The following is a 17,107-nucleotide window of genomic DNA, read 5'->3' as shown; positions in this document are numbered from 1 at the left end:
CATTATTTCTGTCGGGTAACGACCCTGTGGATTTACACGACAACGAGCTCTTTTGTAAGCTTATAAAGACTAAAGGCCTAAGCCATATAATCATCTGAAGAAAAAACTGCTAAGCACAGTTAAACAGCGAGAGCTTCTGCTCTGCTGTCTATAACATCATTCTCATCAATGGATCTATTTCCGGCCCTCAGTTGGGTGGCAGTGACGTAATAGCTAGAGCGGAACGCGCACTATCCGCTGCAGCATCCGGGTCCCGAGCAAACCAATCCGCGCGGAGAGAGAGGCGTTCTGAGCGCGAGGCTCCGGTAGCCCCCCCTCGGGAAAACTAAAAAACCGGAGCCAGAGATGCCCCACCGCCCAGCTGCGGACTGCCTTAACGGGCTAATGTGATTCATGTCATATATTTATAAAACTTTTTTTTTTCGTAATCGATTTCTGGCTGTTTTGATGTTAGTTTACTTGCTAACTGGCTAGCCATCGGTTGATGTGTGTTGTGGCTGTGAGCGCTGCTTTATAGTGTTTGCTATCTGGCCCAGCACACAAGGCTCTTACCCGCGGCTTTGGTGCCTCGGTGTTTCTTCATACAGCAAAAACCACGAAGAAGCTGGGTAAGTGATATTATTCCACTCTGACGTACGTTAAATATAGGAGTTAGCCTCTTAATGCTAGCTGGTTGTGCAGCAGTTCGCATATGTTGATAAGGGCAGTGGCTTTATTAGTAAACACATCACAGTTCATTTAGGTTTGTTAATTTTGCTACGTTGGCGTCTAAAATGCTTTTAAAAGGAAGCTAAAATCTAAACAACAGTAGGTTTGTAGGCAAAGAAGTTTACCGTATTGACGTAATAACATAAGCATTTAACTAAACAGTTTACTTGCTACTGGAACCCTGCTGCACCTGTGGCTTATAAATCCTCGTACCATATCCATCATATGTGTGAATATGTTATCAGTTATGAGAGAATGAGAGTCACTTATGTCATTATAGAGCACCTTTACTCACTTTGTTTTGTGGTTGTGTTTGTGTCAGAGCAAAATAAGAAGAATGGGTGCGTTCTTAGACAAGCCAAAGATGGAGAAGCACAATGCTCATGGGGAGGGGAACGACCTGCGCTACGGACTCAGCAGCATGCAGGGCTGGCGTGTGGAGATGGAGGACGCACACACGGCTGTGATAGGGCTGCCTTACGGCCTCGGCCTGTGGTCGTTTTTTGCCGTCTACGATGGGCATGCAGGCTCTCAGGTTGCCCGTTACTGCTGTGAGCATCTGCTGGATCACATCACCAGCAACCCGGACTTCAGGGGAGGCTGCTCAGGAGGTGGGGATTTAATGAATGCTGAGCCCTCCGTGGAGAGTGTGAAATGTGGAATCCGCACAGGCTTCCTGCAGATCGACGAGCACATGCGGGCCATGTCCGAGCGCAAGCACGGGGCGGACCGCAGTGGGTCCACAGCGGTGGGCGTGATGATTTCTCCTCATCATTTATATTTCATTAATTGTGGTGACTCCAGAGCCTTGCTGAGCCGCAAGGGTCACGTTCACTTCTTCACCCAGGACCACAAGCCGAGTAACCCCCTTGAGAAGGAGAGAATCCAGAACGCAGGTGGTTCTGTTATGATCCAGAGGGTCAACGGCTCCCTCGCTGTCTCCCGTGCTCTCGGCGACTTCGACTATAAGTGCGTGCATGGGAAAGGCCCCACTGAGCAGCTGGTGTCCCCGGAGCCAGAAGTGTATGAGATTGAACGCTCTGAGGCTGAGGATGAATTTGTGGTGCTGGCCTGCGATGGCATTTGGGACGTCATGGCCAATGAAGAACTGTGTGATTTTGTGCGCTCACGCTTGGAAGTGACCGAGGACCTGGAGAGAGTGTGTAATGAGATCGTGGACACGTGTTTGTACAAGGTAAGGTCAATTATTTTATTATTTTTTGTCAAAGTTTGATGCTAATGGGTCATTTTTACCTGCATCTATTAAACCAAAATACATTTAAAAGTGCTATTCATACATAAAATTACTTAAATGCACCATTATGGGAATATTTTTTATTTTTGTATTTAAATTCATTTTGGAAACAAGCATTAATTAAATAAAATGGTCCCTGTTGTTTGGCATAATTTTTATTATCATTTCTCAGGAAAAAAAACTGCTTATTAATATTTGAAAAGCTTTTGTCCACCAAAACAAATTAATGTGGTGCAACCAACATGCGCAGAAGCATACACAGAAAAAAAAATCATCAAAAAGGAAATATCAGACCCATGCATACCCTCATGACTGTGTCTTTAAAAATATCAGAATCATTGAACATTGCATTGTGTTATTAATCTAACTTGAGCATGCTATCTGTGTTTATTTGTTTATCAACAGGGCAGTCGTGACAACATGAGTGTGGTGCTTGTATGTTTTCCTGGTGCCCCAAAAATCAACCCAGAAGTGGTGAAGCGAGAGGCGGAGCTAGATAAGTACCTGCAGAACAGAGAGGGTGGAGCATGTAAAAAGGCAAATAAATAAAATGTATTACAAATACGAAGAAAGAGTTCTAGAAAGTGAGCATTCTTACTTAATTAGGGGAGTTTGTTAGATGGCAGTTTACACTTACCAATTAAATATACGTTACATCTAACGTTAAGTTTCCAATTAACGAATCCCCATATTGGAGAGGAAAGACTCAGTGGTACTGTATTAGCACAGTTAGGACTATTTAGGATCAATTTTAACCAGAGAGAAATACCACAGTGTGAATTTATTTGAGCTTATATTGATAATTAGAGGCTTTTATTTATTGCCAATATTGAAAAGCACTTACACAGTTTAGAGGTAACCTGTAGCTTCCCCAGAGGTTTTATTGTAGTGCATCCGAGAATCCTCCAAACCAGTGCATATTACTTGGTATATTATTAGCTGCTAAGTGATGGTGAGTAAGTGCAATTGTAGTTTAGGAAAAAGGAGTGATGAAAACCCAACATTTGGCTCTGCACTTTTTCATTAAACGCTGCTATTCTTAAAGGCATCTTCTATTAATAAGAGAGAGACCAAATTTGAGATCTCAGTTAGAATACAATATATTATGTGTTCGAGCAGAATTAATACAAAGTGTAGTTTTGCATACTGTTTGTGACCGTGTGTTGTTCAGATAGTTGTTCATCCACTTATACAAGCATGTGTTTGAGTCTCGCACCTGTTTCATTTGCATCTTTCTGAGAAGTCGATCTAAGTGAGAGTGAATGTCAGGCCTCCACTGCTGATTACCTGAAATTTTAGCTGACACTACTGTAAGTGGCCTGATGGTGCAGTTTCGTGTCTATAGCGGTGGCCACGAGCATTTTAATCTGCATGATTCCTGTTCTGTAATATGGAACATTGTTGCCTTAGGCCGAATTTAGAGTGACTACCTTGATTAGAATCGATAGGTTAGCATTTGGTATCAACCCCAACTGCTTGGAAGAGTAAAATTCAATCCAATCGACACATGGTACTGAAAGCATGCACTGTACCGATAGCACGATAAGTTGTGCACACCTCTTGCATGTACGCTACCTTAAGAAAAAACAGGGATAGATCTTATTTAGAGTTAAGTTGGTCTGACAGTAGTTTTGTACTTTGTACAGTATACATTTGTAACCCCTGAGCAACAGCTTTCTTGTGAACTCAACAGAGTGTTTGAAAGATTGTGTCAATGTTTTACAATCCTCTCCAAGTTGTTTACTACTTGTTGCCTCAAACTGACACTTTGTCAGTCCTCTGGTTTGTCTATAAATATTAAGAAAAATCATTTAGTTAGGGAATTCTTGGTGCATAGAGTGGCATTCAGCCTGTTTGCACTTTTTGAGATGTAGACCCTTGTTGTTACAATGATTGAACATTTATAGTACAATGGTACACTGCTTTTGTGTCTGTAAAACCAACAAGATTTGGCTTTTTTCCTTCTGTACCTACGATTTTGGAAGCGTCTCATTTAATTTTTATATTTTTAAACCCCTTGGACTTAAAATGGCACGACAAGCAATTTGGCTAATGTGCAATGTATAGTTCACCTAAAAATGAAAATAATTTTCTCACCCTCATGTCGTTCATAGAAACTCGTGGAAAACTTTGAATCCTATTAACTTTAATAATATGGACAAAAATAGCAGACAGTTTTTAAAGTATCTTCTTACATAGAAGAAAGAAAAAAACATCATTTTGAGGTTCGAAGTAAATGATGACATAATTGTAATTTTTGGGAGAACTATCACTTTTAAATGTGACGTGACGCAGTGCAAAAACCTGGCCAATCAGAACAGCTCCCACTGTTTCAGAATGTGTGAATCAGTTCCTCCTCGTCCATGTTTGATGTTTAATATATATGAAGTCGATATACTTGAGCAGAACTTCAGTCTAGTGAATTTTCAGTGTGGACAGGTCTACCAGTGCACAACACGAGAAAAAATAACCACGTTACCGGCAAAATGTAGAGTTGTTTTATCAAATCGCACCTTGTTACAGAAACTGATTTTTTTTTTCTTGTTTTTGCCTGCATTAGTAAAGCATGGTTCTTTTTATTTAGCAAAATTTCCCCTTAGAACCAAAAGATCCCACATGTTCTTTGTTTTACCAGGAGATATAATTTAGCATTAAGATGTGTTTATCTTGATGAAAAACATAGTGTGCCTGCTCAAGAGAACTCTTGAGATTAAAATGATTGTAGGTTGTTCCTGTACCCATATCATTTTGCTTGGGTTTGCTGTTGTATCTCCTCACTGTTTGACATATCGTGATAATCCACTGTTTATTAAATTAGCCTTAAATATTTTCTTCCATAATAGCATATGTGAGATCCATATGCTTTGATGAGACATGTCATGTGTTTGTATACCTACAAAGAGTGACAAGGTTCTTCTGGGAGAGCCTTTAATTGTGCCTATGAGTTAGTTTATGGCCAGTTGTAGCATTCAGATGAACTTTCTAAGTCTTTTGAGGTGATTTTGTTCATTTTGTAACATTATTCTAATCAAGCATAATTTTAGCTTGTGCGTTCGGTAGCATTTGGCCCCTTACAGAAAGTGCCACGCGAGTGATTTTAAACCATTCACTTGAGATCATTGCTGCACATAGCAAAACCCAACCCCCAGTGAGTCAAACATTGGGTGGAAATATTGCCTTACTGACAAACAAAGCAGGCATTAAATGGGCCACAAAGTATTGTAGGAGATTACCTTGATTTCTAACACTGTAGCACCATGAAATTGAGATGTACAGGGAAAGAAAATGTCAACTACAAGTCTGTCCTTCATTGTTCATTGCATTTCAAATGAAGCAACCAACTGCAAATAAAATAGGCCTTTGTAACACATTGGATAATTTGAAAATGTATCTTCTGGAATATTAATCAAAAGGGCAAACAGAAGCCCACTTATTGTCATATACTTGCGCTGTGTTGTGATATTGGTCCCTGTGTGTCACTTCTGTCTTTATCTCTCAGGTCCAAACTGACAAGCAACAGAGGACACTATTTATTTGAATTATTTATTGTCTTTATAGTATTTTGCCTCTTTTGAATGAAACTGTCCATGCATTCCATTTTCTTTAGCCAAATAAGCACTACTAATGCAATGAAAATCTTATATTCTTTTCTCCTTGTATTTATTGTTATACATCTGTAATGAATAGTCCACTTGAACTGAAAGCTATGCGAGTTAAAATACATCATGTCTTGGGTTCATCTACACAAAGTAGTTTCTTCACATGCTGTTCACACTTTTCACTGTTCTGTCAGAGTAGATCGGTCCAAGGTTGATGATGTGTAAGGGTTACAATCTATGATCGGTCCTTTCTTAACCCAGCAGACTGTTGTGTCTGTGTTTGTTCAATTTTACCTCTCAGAAGGTAACAGTTTTATAAAGCTCATTTTGAAAGATTTTTCAAGTACAATTTCATAGAAAAGTATTTAAATATTAGAGGGTGAGCACACAATATTTTCTTTCTTTAGTTTTTATTTTTGTACATTAGTACCCGGGTATTAGCAATGTAGACAAACTGTGATCTTGTTATTCTTGGCTGTCAAAGATGATTCAAATAAAATTATTTACGGAAAACCCTGATTTTGTGAGTGGTTTTTTTTTTCTTCTTTTTTTCTCCAGTTAAATTGAAAATGAATGTATGGTAAACAGATTTTTTTGTTGTTGTTTTTTATTTTTTTTTTTAAACAATTTTTTATGAAATTCTGTGAAATTTGATTTTTAAAAATGGCAGCTGGAGTTACCATAACTTTGCCATAGAGAATGTGGCAGTAATATTTTTTTTAATAGTATTGTAAACTTAAATTTACCATAAAAATGTATTTCATTAACTGAAACCGTATTAATATACCTTTAATATACCAAATGACCTTTATAATATACTAACAGCCACCCTAACAACACAGGTGGGTAAAAATATAGCCACATGATGAATCAAAGTTCATCACAAGTAGCTTTTCTACAAGCTGAGCTAAATACCGAGAAAAGGTGGACAGTGTCATATGTACAAACACAAAACACCATTGTGGTAACACACGACCCTAAAATACTGCAATAAACAATAATTTAACAAAAGATGTAACATGAAACACTAATGTACATAACTAATTACAAAAAACATCAAATATGAGCTATCACAGGGAATTCTGGGAATATACATTATGGTTTAAAAAATGACAGTAAATGTCTCATTGCATACAGTTTTTCACTGTATATACTAAAGAAACTTAGCATTAACCAGTTAACAGGTTTTTAATGTATTTTTTTAAAGACTTTTACCATTTAAAATTATGATAATTTTTTTAAAGACCAAAAAAAAAAATCTGAATGAAAAACATGCTTTATTTTTGGCACAGAGTATGAGTCATGGAGGATGTTTAATAGGCTCCCTGCAATGAAGAGGCAATGACTCACATATTGGCTGCTGTTTTTTCAGCACTCTTCAGCATGTCAGTATCTCTCCAGCTTACTTCTAGTTTTGTTAGATGTGAATGCTGAAATAATGTTTGTAGTGTCTGATTGATGCAGAAATCGCTCTGCTGGAGGACTGCTTGGGTGACCCACATCTTTTGTGTGTAGCCTGTTTATTATTTGTTGGTTTTTTCCTCTTATAATAGACATAATTTTTCTGTTTTTCTTTCTCTTTCTGTCTCATTGCCTCTCCATATTTCTCTCTCCCCCTCCTAAATACTGGCCTCACTGAATTATTGAAAATGTCCATTTCAAACAAATGCTGTTCTTTTGAACTTTTTGTTCATCAAAGAATCCTTTAAAAGTGTATCATGTTTTCCACAAAAATATTAAGCAGCACAACTGTATTTTAACATTATATTTAACAATAAGAAATGTGACCAAATCAGTATATTAGTATGATTTCTAAAGGATCATGTGACACTGAAGACTGAAGTAATGGTTGCTGAAAATTTGGCTTTGCAACACCGGAATAAATTACATATTAAAATATTTTAAATAGAAAAGTTATTTTCAGTTGTAATAATATTTCACAACAATACATTTTTTAGTGTGTTTTTGGTCAAATAATTGCAAGCTTGATCATAAGAGACTTATTTTGAAAAGCATTAAGTTATACTTACAGACCTTACAATTTTGAATGTTAGTGTGTATATTCCTACCACATATTCTCATCAAACAAGAAGCAATATAATAACAAAAGGTCAAGATCAGTGATGCTATGAGTCATGACGCACTATATCCACAAAAACTAATAATCAGTGAGTCTTCACAGTGATTTCTTATAATAACGCTGAGACTGATTATGTATAAATGGTATTAAACTGTTATTAAGATTATTTACAGTATTTAAAAAAATACACTGCAAAAATGATTGCTTGGCTATTGATTTATGCATCAGCATGGTGGCATTAAGTGGGGAAACATTTATTAATATTATAAAGCAAAAAAATTTTTTTCCTTCCATTGTATACTGAGCCTATAACATCTCTTTACAACCACTTCACAACACTTCAATACATCATGCTTTCTACCACATGAGGCTGTGAGGCTTACATAAGGAATTAAAACAAACTGTGAAGCTTGCATACCATCAGTAACAATTTCCAGCAAACCCGAGATTCAGCCATTCACTCCAACTGTATTACTGAGACTCACTGTGTATACAAAATTAGCCAAATGCAGTCCTTTTTTAAATTTTTTATATATTACCATATTGTATTCACTATTCAAACCTAATGCCAACACCTTAAGATACATAAGAAATGTTTAAAACTCTAATAGTTTAAAAACTATTTATATTGTACTTATATTGTATATTATCTTTCATAAATAAGGTAGAAGATCTCTTTTCAGCACTGTTTGTGTTGAGATAAAGACAAACGTGGGAGAGAAAGGAAAGCAAAGACGGACTCCTGGTCTTGCTCTTATTGTCTGACCTTCCAGAGACCAATTATGCAGTGATTTATAACTAGAGATTGAATAATAAATGAACGACAGACTTTCTTTACACCCTCCTATTCATGGTTGCCTGATGGTTAATAATGCAGCACGCTGTGACCAGCTGAATCATTTCAACTTTGACCCTCTTATTTAAACATGGTGATATTAATCTATAGCCATAACATCCTTTGAGTCCTGCCTGCCTTCCTGATGTCCCTATGTATTATTTTGCACCTTCTGAATAAGATTTTGTGTGCACTGTGTGAATGTTAGAGTAAAAATTCTTAAACCAAGACATGTATTCATTCCCATGAAGGTCTCAGTGTGAATCAGTGGATGGTATTCATAAACCTGTCTATGAGTGTTTTATTGTGAGATGTTTCTGGTGAGGTTGAACCCTTTTCTTGCGCATAATGTTTTTGTTGTTTTTACATATAATGGGAACTTTTCAAGAGGTCAGATACAAATGACTTAATTTTTTTTTATCTTGATCTTTTTATTCTTTTCTGAGAAAAATAAATTGGCATTTACAATTTTAAAGCATTATATTATATTAAATTATATTTTGACTTGTCTATGACTTATACTCTATGCAAAAACATATAAAAAAATTCTATAAAATCAATAATAATTTTATTGAATCAGTTTCTACTTTCAACAGAACTCTTCCTATTGTTTGTCAGTTATATTAACATTGATCAGTAACTGCTGGCTGCCTCTATAGATTTATTGAGTGCTGGTCAGTTCAGAGCATCATCATCCTGCATCTGTTTCCTGCCCCTTTTGCTTTGAGGATCAAAGAAAGTGTCCCTGCTACAGAGAGCATAAAACAGAAACAGCTTTGCTTTGAATGTGTCTGGAGATGTCTGTCTGAAGGTTAATACTTAATTTGTCTGAGGCTTAATTTGTGTACACCTTTTGCTTAAAATGATTTTTAATTATATAAATAATAATATACATTTCTACTAAACATTTGTAAAATACATATACATGAAAAAGGTTAATAATTTCATTAAAATTATTATGAATTTGCTTGTACAAGTAAATTGTACAATAATTTGCTAAAAATTAATTAATTAATTAAAATAATAACAGTAATTATAGGGAAAGTTTGTGTATGTGTGTGTGTAATATTAATTCCCTGCAGGTGCACTGTCTAAACATCATCATTTTGGCATTGCCTGTTGAATTGCAGACCAAATATTGTTTTGGCATGCTCTGGCTCTCATTTGGCTGTCTGTATAAGGCCTGTTTCTTGTTTGAATCCATCAGAAAAGTACACAGATACACAGCGAAGCTCTGATTTAGAGCCTGACACTGGGGAGCAAGTATCAGTCAATCAGCTGTGTCCTTGAACAAAATAGTTTTATCTGACAAGCATATTTTCAGCATTGCATGTACACTCATGTTTCATATAACAATCAAACCAACCAAGAGAACTGTGAGAATTCACAGCTTTTCTGGTGTCCATTCATTTTATATTTTTATGTGTAATTAATGACCATTACAATATAATTTATGTAGAATAAAAATTCATGATCTCAGTTTATGTGTATGAATATATTTATTTTCTCTCTCCAGGAAAGTCCTTTTTTTTTTTTTTTTTCTGGAATGCATTTTTTTCTTGTTCAGCTGCTTTGATGTTTCTGCCGTCATATACTGCCATCAGATACATACAATATGGTCAAAGGAAGAAATTATATATATATTTTAAATATATTAAAATAGAAAACTGTTATTTTAAATTGGAATAATAGTTCACACAATACTGTTTTTATTGTATTGTTAATCAAATAAATGCAGCCTTGGTGAGTGTAACTTTAACATAACTTTAAAACTTTTAAAAACCTTTGAACATTAGTGTGTGCTGAAGTCATCGAGCTCAATCAACCTCTGTTATGGTGAATAATTAATGATTTTTAATTGAATTATTGTTCTTGTCACAAACCACATACATAATTTTTAGTTTAGGCTGTATTAGCAATTTTTGCACCAATCTTCAACCCCATAATGTTTTGAATGAAAATGAAAATTAATTTTTAAAATGCAATACACTGTGTATTTAATCAGCTTTACAACATCTTCCCTTTTTATTTTTTGATGCTCAGGTGTTATTAATGTAATATTTAGTTTGTCAATAGACAAATTGTTTTCCCAATATCATCTATTCTTGTAACATCCTGTACAATATTAAAATCTGACTGCTCCCTATACTTTCATTTTGTCCTGGTGTCTCCTGTCATGTTTCATCAGCGCAAAGCCATTAGGACATGTAGCCAACAAAAATGTAACTGTTTAACTGTTAGTTAAATTGACATTGTTGACCTTCCATTATATCCAATTTGCCATCTTGAGTATGTAAATGGGGCCCCTGGGTTAATATATGTGTGGTGCTGTTCTCTGAGGACCCCTTTGTTTTCAGTATCACTAATGAGGATAAGATCATCAGGAGTCTCTACCACACAGATCAGCTGACCAGCTTCACCGATCGCTCATGCATGATACGCCATGCTATCTGGAGTTCTGAGCTCCTAGGCAGCCATATGGCAGCCTAGTGAGGGGTGGCTAGCTCGACTTGGCACTCCCCCTGGAGCGATCGGAGAGAGAGTATGTAACAGTGCAAACAAACTCGCACAAACACATCTGGTGGCACTGAAGAATGTGAGTAGACCTTGAGATTTTATTACCGCGTATCACCAGATTTTCAGTTAATGGGGGTATGAACAGAACAGAAATCTATTTTTCGTTATTTCAGCCTGCAATATTTGTATCCACCTTATTTTTGACCTGAAGAGCAGGTGTAGCCATTTTGAATGTGCTTCCAGTGTCATGACTTCCAAATATTTTAGATCTACAAAAACAGTCTGTTATGCTGTTTGATATTATAAAGGTTTTATTTATTTATTTATTTATTAAAATTTTTCATTTATATGTCTTGTAGCATGCATTTAAGCCGTAAATTAGGCAGAAATACACATTTCTCCTCCCATGTGTATCAGGAGCTGTCAGACAGCACTATCATCTTCTGTGGCTAGAGGGCGCCAGAGATTTTCTCGTCCTTGGCCTGTCTTTATCTTTTCACCTGTACTCCTGCTTAAGTTGATATTTGCCTCTTTCTGTGTCACTACTCCGATTTATTATACCTTCTCCTTGATATGTGAAAGTGTTTTATTTTACAATTCTCTCTGGAGCACTACTGAGAACAAAACCACGCTTTTCCCTTCTCTCTTTCATTTTCTTTCCTGCACAAATGAGATGGGCCTCCTTTCATGGCTCCGTGTGATTCAGTATAGGTGGGTTTTATGTGCTTGTACAGATATGTTCAGCCTTGTTTAACCTAAAAAGCGCATATTTAAAGACTATACAATAACACCTCAATGCCTTCTATTTAAATATTTCACAAGAGTCAGATGGTTAACTGTAACCTACACTGAGACAGGGTGAACTCAATAAAAGCATGTCCAATTTACATTTCACATAAAGCACAGATAGAGAAAATATAAAAAATAATAAAATATCAAGATATTACATTACTGCTTTTTCCTGGAGGTAACATTGGAATTGAGAGGGAGAGACACATTAGATTAGTTAAGGCTAGCACTCTCATCAAGCTGAACTGCTGAGAGCGAGAGAGGCTAATGCGTTATAATTGATGTTTAGTCCACACTGTTGCTGTTATATACAGGCCACATAGGTCCTTCTTTAGCTGCAGTGCATTTTGGGAAAATGGAAGTTGGAATTCCCTTATCTTCCCCATTGGATGTATGGAATGGCAGTACTTGGAACACACTGCTCTCCAGCAGAGTGTTTTTTTTTTTTTTTCATTTCTTTTTTTTTCTCAGTACAATGGTTTGTACTTAATGGTACCATATCGGTTCAAACTAGGCTATATAAATTTTGTTAGTGAATCCCATAAATATCGTTCTCAATGTAAACAGAATGCACTTTCTCCTGAAAGTGTGATTCATCACTAAACATGCTGTTTATAATCTTCTGTAGTTTTTTTTTTTTTTTTTGAATAGCTTACTTTCTTAGTTCTGCATTGTTTATTGAATTTTATTTTACTTAATATATGTTTTATTTTATTTTGCACAATTGATATTTTATTGCATTTGAGTTCATCGAACTTGTGTATTGTCACTAGGTTATTATAATTAATTAATTAATTAATTTTTTTACATTAGCCTACTTATGCAGGTACGTTTTTTTTTAATGAATCACAATTATTCATTTAAATCACTCTCTAGATGAAGTGGGGGGACCTTCTAATACTGTCTATTGTTTTGGTATTGGAGTCAAAAAGGTTAAGAACAACTGCTCTGCACTTACAAATAAGTTTGGTGGGGTTATACTCCCCTGCACCATGCTCTTTAAAACCAGCCGTATCAGCAGAGCATTGGCCCTTGCTGGGGCTGCATGTGTTATTTATCCCATGTCATCATGCTCTGTTTATCTCACTGAGGCCATTAAGTGTGACTAACACGGCCGTGCAGCAGTTAGCCTGCTCCACCCCAAGGCCCAGGGATCTGATGTCAGCCCTCTCTCCTGCAGTTTACTTCCAGTCTTGGGATACATTATATCATTGTAATGAAGGAAGGGATGAAGCCGTATGTGTGTGTGTGTCGTTTACAGTGTATTTTGCCTATGTATACACATGCCTGTGTGCTTATTGATTGACAGTCAACTGGCACCCCGCCTCCAAGCCACACATTATCAATGTCAGATTCAAGGTCAACAATGAAAATGTTACGATTGCACCCAAATATGACCTTTTTAATAGTGGTGACCAGTTTACTTGCAACTTGCTCTGCTGAACAAAACTTGTATGTATATCCACATGGAATGTCTTCAAAAATGTGACAAAGACAGTCAACCGGTAGCTGGTGGTGATTGTTGCCTCTATCTCTATTTCTGCTAATGTTTTTCTTTTATAGGCATTTTTATGCAACTGCCACATCCCAGCCTGCAGCTTCACCCAGACGGTTTAAATTACCCAGTTCATATTTAATGTCAGTTGACCTCATTTTGCTTAGCAGAAACATAGGCTGCATTTCTAAGAGACTTTACATCCACTTCGGCTTCCTTCGCTCATGATTTCTCTATTTAATATTTGACTGTAGGCTAGCAACTACTATTGTTCCGGATGATGGCCCATGTTACACGTGGCTGAATGAAGTCAAGCACATTGTTTCCACTTTGGCTTCAATTCTTTGTCTCTTTCTAGTTTTCCTGTGAATGAGTGTGATGAAATAATCCTGACAGGGATGTGACTTTTGCTCATTGTGTTGGTGAAAAAACGATTCAGGTGCTTTTCGAGCCTCTCGCTGTCCTCTCGATAGGTTATTTGATGAATATGGGGGCGTCTGCTACAGTGCTTGCTGGGTAAATAAGTTGCTCTATGTTTCCCCTGAGTCACTGGGGTGCCATTAAGAGCCCTCCTCTCGCATGAGATATATGGAGAGAGAGCGGCTTGCGTAACATGCGGCATAGCTGCAATGCAGGCAGCTGACGAGGGCAGTTTGTCCATGCTCCACTGAACCACAGCTGCGGTCCATCTGGAGCTGGACTGGCATTGTCTGCTCTGCCTGCATGGGCCCGCTTGAGCCAGGCTGTGACTGACAGGCCACCAAAGGGTTAAAGGCCACCTTATTGAGCACTTTGATGAGCTGGAGATGAGCAACAAATATTGCTGTTAGCTGCAGGTCCTGCTGAGTAACATATATGGGTCACATAACATGTTGACAAGACTTTTTAAATCAGGTTTATAACTCATTCTTTTTTGGCTCAATCCAAATTAAATTAAAAATGCAATTCAATGACTTCAATACATCTTTTTTATGATGAGCACATTTTTAGTTTCTGAATTAAAAATAATTTTGATATTCTTTAGGGCATAAAGTAAAAAAAAAAAATGTCTGTGTTGATATCATAATGAAGAAAGTAGCCAAAAGTAATCGAAAACAGAGTAAATTAGAATAACATAATCTTTCCTATAAAACAAATAAAAAAAATTAAAACAGTTTTGTTAAAATTAAAATATTAATCAAAATCAAAGTCATGTGATGCAAAAAAAAAAAAAAAAAATGTGCAGAAACATGCTGGGGAAAAACCTATGTAGACCCTCATGACTGTGTGATAATTTAATGTTTCTATGATAAGGCATTGTTAGTTCAGACTGTCCCCCCAAAGGTAAGGACATCTATGAATTATTAAGTCAGGATATTTCTTGACTTATTTTGAAAAATATATTTAAAAGGCTTAAAAAATATTATGATGTGTGTGCTTGTATTCAAAGTGCAAGTAAAAATATGTTGTTTTGACTTAATGTTACACCACACATTAAATGTAAACTTTTAGAAAAAAGGAAAATAATAAGTTAATTTTGAAATTATTATTTTTATATCTCATGCATTTTGCACATGAAGAAATTAATCTCAAGTAGAATTTGGGAGTTAGGTTGCTAAACTGCTTCATTATCACATACATTGAAGTGCCTGGCTTCTCTTTCACCATCTTTTTATATATCTTTGAATTTATATATAGCTGCCATTAATATGAAAGGTGCATATGATTTGTTCATATTCCTATTCTCCAGAGGGCAAATTATTGACCCCCAGTTTTACAGCAATGCTGCATTTAGCATTGCTCTGGTGTGTTTCCTTCTCCTGCTTTCCACCACTCAGGCATGAACTCAATACTGATTGGTTCCAGTTAAATGCACAGTCTGAATGGTCCTTACACCACACAAAAAGACAATCTCTTGTCAGGGTTGCTTTGGTCTGGTTTATTCTTGGTTATGTGGCAGAGCCCTGACACTCGTGTATCTTCTTGTCTTTGTGTGAGCGTGCAGTTCAATTTTGTTCGGGCCGTGCATGCTCCCGTCTATGTGTTGCATGGATCATGCGTTCTCATTGGCTACGTTTTCTTGTTATGTTTTTTTGTGAGCACATGGCTTTGTTTTGTTTCTATATGCCATGTGCTCCCATGTCTATTGTCTAACTCCACCAATCTGGTTACCTGATTATTGCTTCAGATGCTCCACCTGTCCTTCTTTCTTACCCTCCGTGTTTGCTCCCCTATTTATTCTCCCAGTGTTTTCTGTCCTGTGCCAGTTTGTCGTCTTATGTTACCTCCGTGTCTCATCCTAAGACTTCCTGGGCTGTTCCTCCAGCACTGTTTTCCCCCATGGGGTTGTTTTGTTTGGTCTTGTTTTATTTTATTAATTAATAAAGCCTAGTGGAATTTCTGCATCTGAGTTCTCGCCTCATCCTTACTCCTAAACCTGACATCTCTACTCATGTTTGTACAAGCTAACCACTAGTACCTAACAAAAAGTGGAAAAAAATATTTTTATCTTAAGAATAAAAATCTGCTCAATAAAGAACAATGGCCTTGATATTTTCAAAGTAATTGTAATATTTTGTAATTCAATGAGTGAGGTATTCACTGAATTTCTGCAGAAGAACTGTTTGACTGAAGCTGACTCCCACATAGACGCTTATGTGAAGTTAAAATGGAACAAATTCATTAGTTAAAAATACAAAATCATTTAAAAGTGCAGAGAGCCCTAGTGGATTTGATTTGAGTTCAGACTGTTGGTACTCCTCAATTTATGGAAAAATTAGACAGTTCTTAGTATAATGTTTGTAAACTTCTTCACCACTCAACGTGCTTAAGCACACTCAAATCAATGTTTTAATGATTCCAAGTGGATTCTGAATTCATGATTTAAAAAAAAAAAACATTTGCTAGCCATTGTTACACAAATGTTTATTTTTTAATTATTACTCTGCTTTCTGAAATACTTGATTGTGATTTGTCAATTGCGGCACAAAGCAGTCCAAGCACAAACCATAATCCTCCTTTTCACTGAACAAAGATATATTTTATTATTTTCAGATATGTTTCTCTTCAAGGAATACATAAGTGAACAAAATGGGCTATGAGATAGCTGATGTGATTTATTTTATTTGAATGTCTGTTGCGTTATTGACCATATTTTCAAGGATGGCCTACACTTTTGTGGTTGTTTACAATTGTTTCCATTAAAAAACAGTTTACGGTTGAATGAAATAGAGGAGACTCTTTATAAAGACATGCACCAAACCACCGACACACACGCATACAGGCCAGGACACAGCTGTGCAAGAGTGTGTTCCCATTCAGCGTTATTCTGAAAAACCGTAGTGTTTGGAAGCAAAGCCTTGGTGAATGTCTTATTTAAATCCACAATGGGGACTGGCTGATTGGACAGACTCTTGCATTTTTTATGGAAAAGCACTGCTTTTTTGGCAAAGGTCACTAAAGCATTAATGAAATGGCTTTAAAAATTTAAATATAAAAAAAATGTAGACTCTTTTTGATGGGTGATTAAAAAGAAACCAAATTAATGTGATGTGATTCCTTTCATGTTGGTGCAACAAGGTCAGTAATGGTTCTCCTTTTCTGCACCATTTGCTGGAGAGACTCAGATATTTGTCTCCGCTGTGATTCTAAGACACTCTGTGACCTTGGATGTACACATGAACAAAATTACCATGATCTTATTTAATAGACACTGATTCTTGCTAGGTTGAATGTTAAGACCTCCAAATATACTACAGCCTATCCTGTAGTTTCCTCCCATTGACTATTAATATGCCCAGAAACTGAATATTTCTATGTCTACAAGTATCAAATATTAATATTAAATATC

General features: G+C 36.4%; 1 protein-coding gene across 1 annotated transcript; it reads left to right on the top strand.

The window, feature by feature from the left end:
• The first annotated feature begins 221 nt into the window (after positions 1-221).
• On the top strand, positions 222-6,081 carry LOC122148962 (protein phosphatase 1A-like). Its single transcript, XM_042777618.1, has 3 exons — positions 222-608; positions 1,031-1,903; positions 2,369-6,081. The coding sequence occupies exons 2-3, from the start codon at positions 1,046-1,048 to the stop codon at positions 2,510-2,512; spliced, it is 1,002 nt and encodes a 333-aa protein (XP_042633552.1). The 5' UTR covers positions 222-608; positions 1,031-1,045; the 3' UTR covers positions 2,513-6,081.
• The last annotated feature ends 11,026 nt before the right edge of the window (positions 6,082-17,107 follow it).

The sequence above is a fragment of the Cyprinus carpio genome, chromosome A20, assembly GCF_018340385.1.
Source record: "Cyprinus carpio isolate SPL01 chromosome A20, ASM1834038v1, whole genome shotgun sequence".
Classification (NCBI taxonomy): domain Eukaryota; kingdom Metazoa; phylum Chordata; class Actinopteri; order Cypriniformes; family Cyprinidae; genus Cyprinus; species Cyprinus carpio.
The sequence above is the reverse complement of the archived record's forward strand: the minus strand, read 5'-3'. Positions and strand labels throughout refer to the sequence as shown.

Excerpts from the sequence above, each read along its gene's own strand:
- LOC122148962 (XM_042777618.1), top strand. The coding sequence starts at position 1,046 with ATGGGTGCGTTCTTAGACAAGCCAAAGATGGAGAAGCACAATGCTCAT. Across the intron at positions 1,904-2,368 it reads TGGACACGTGTTTGTACAAG|GGCAGTCGTGACAACATGAG; the intron begins GTAAGGTCAATT and ends GTTTATCAACAG.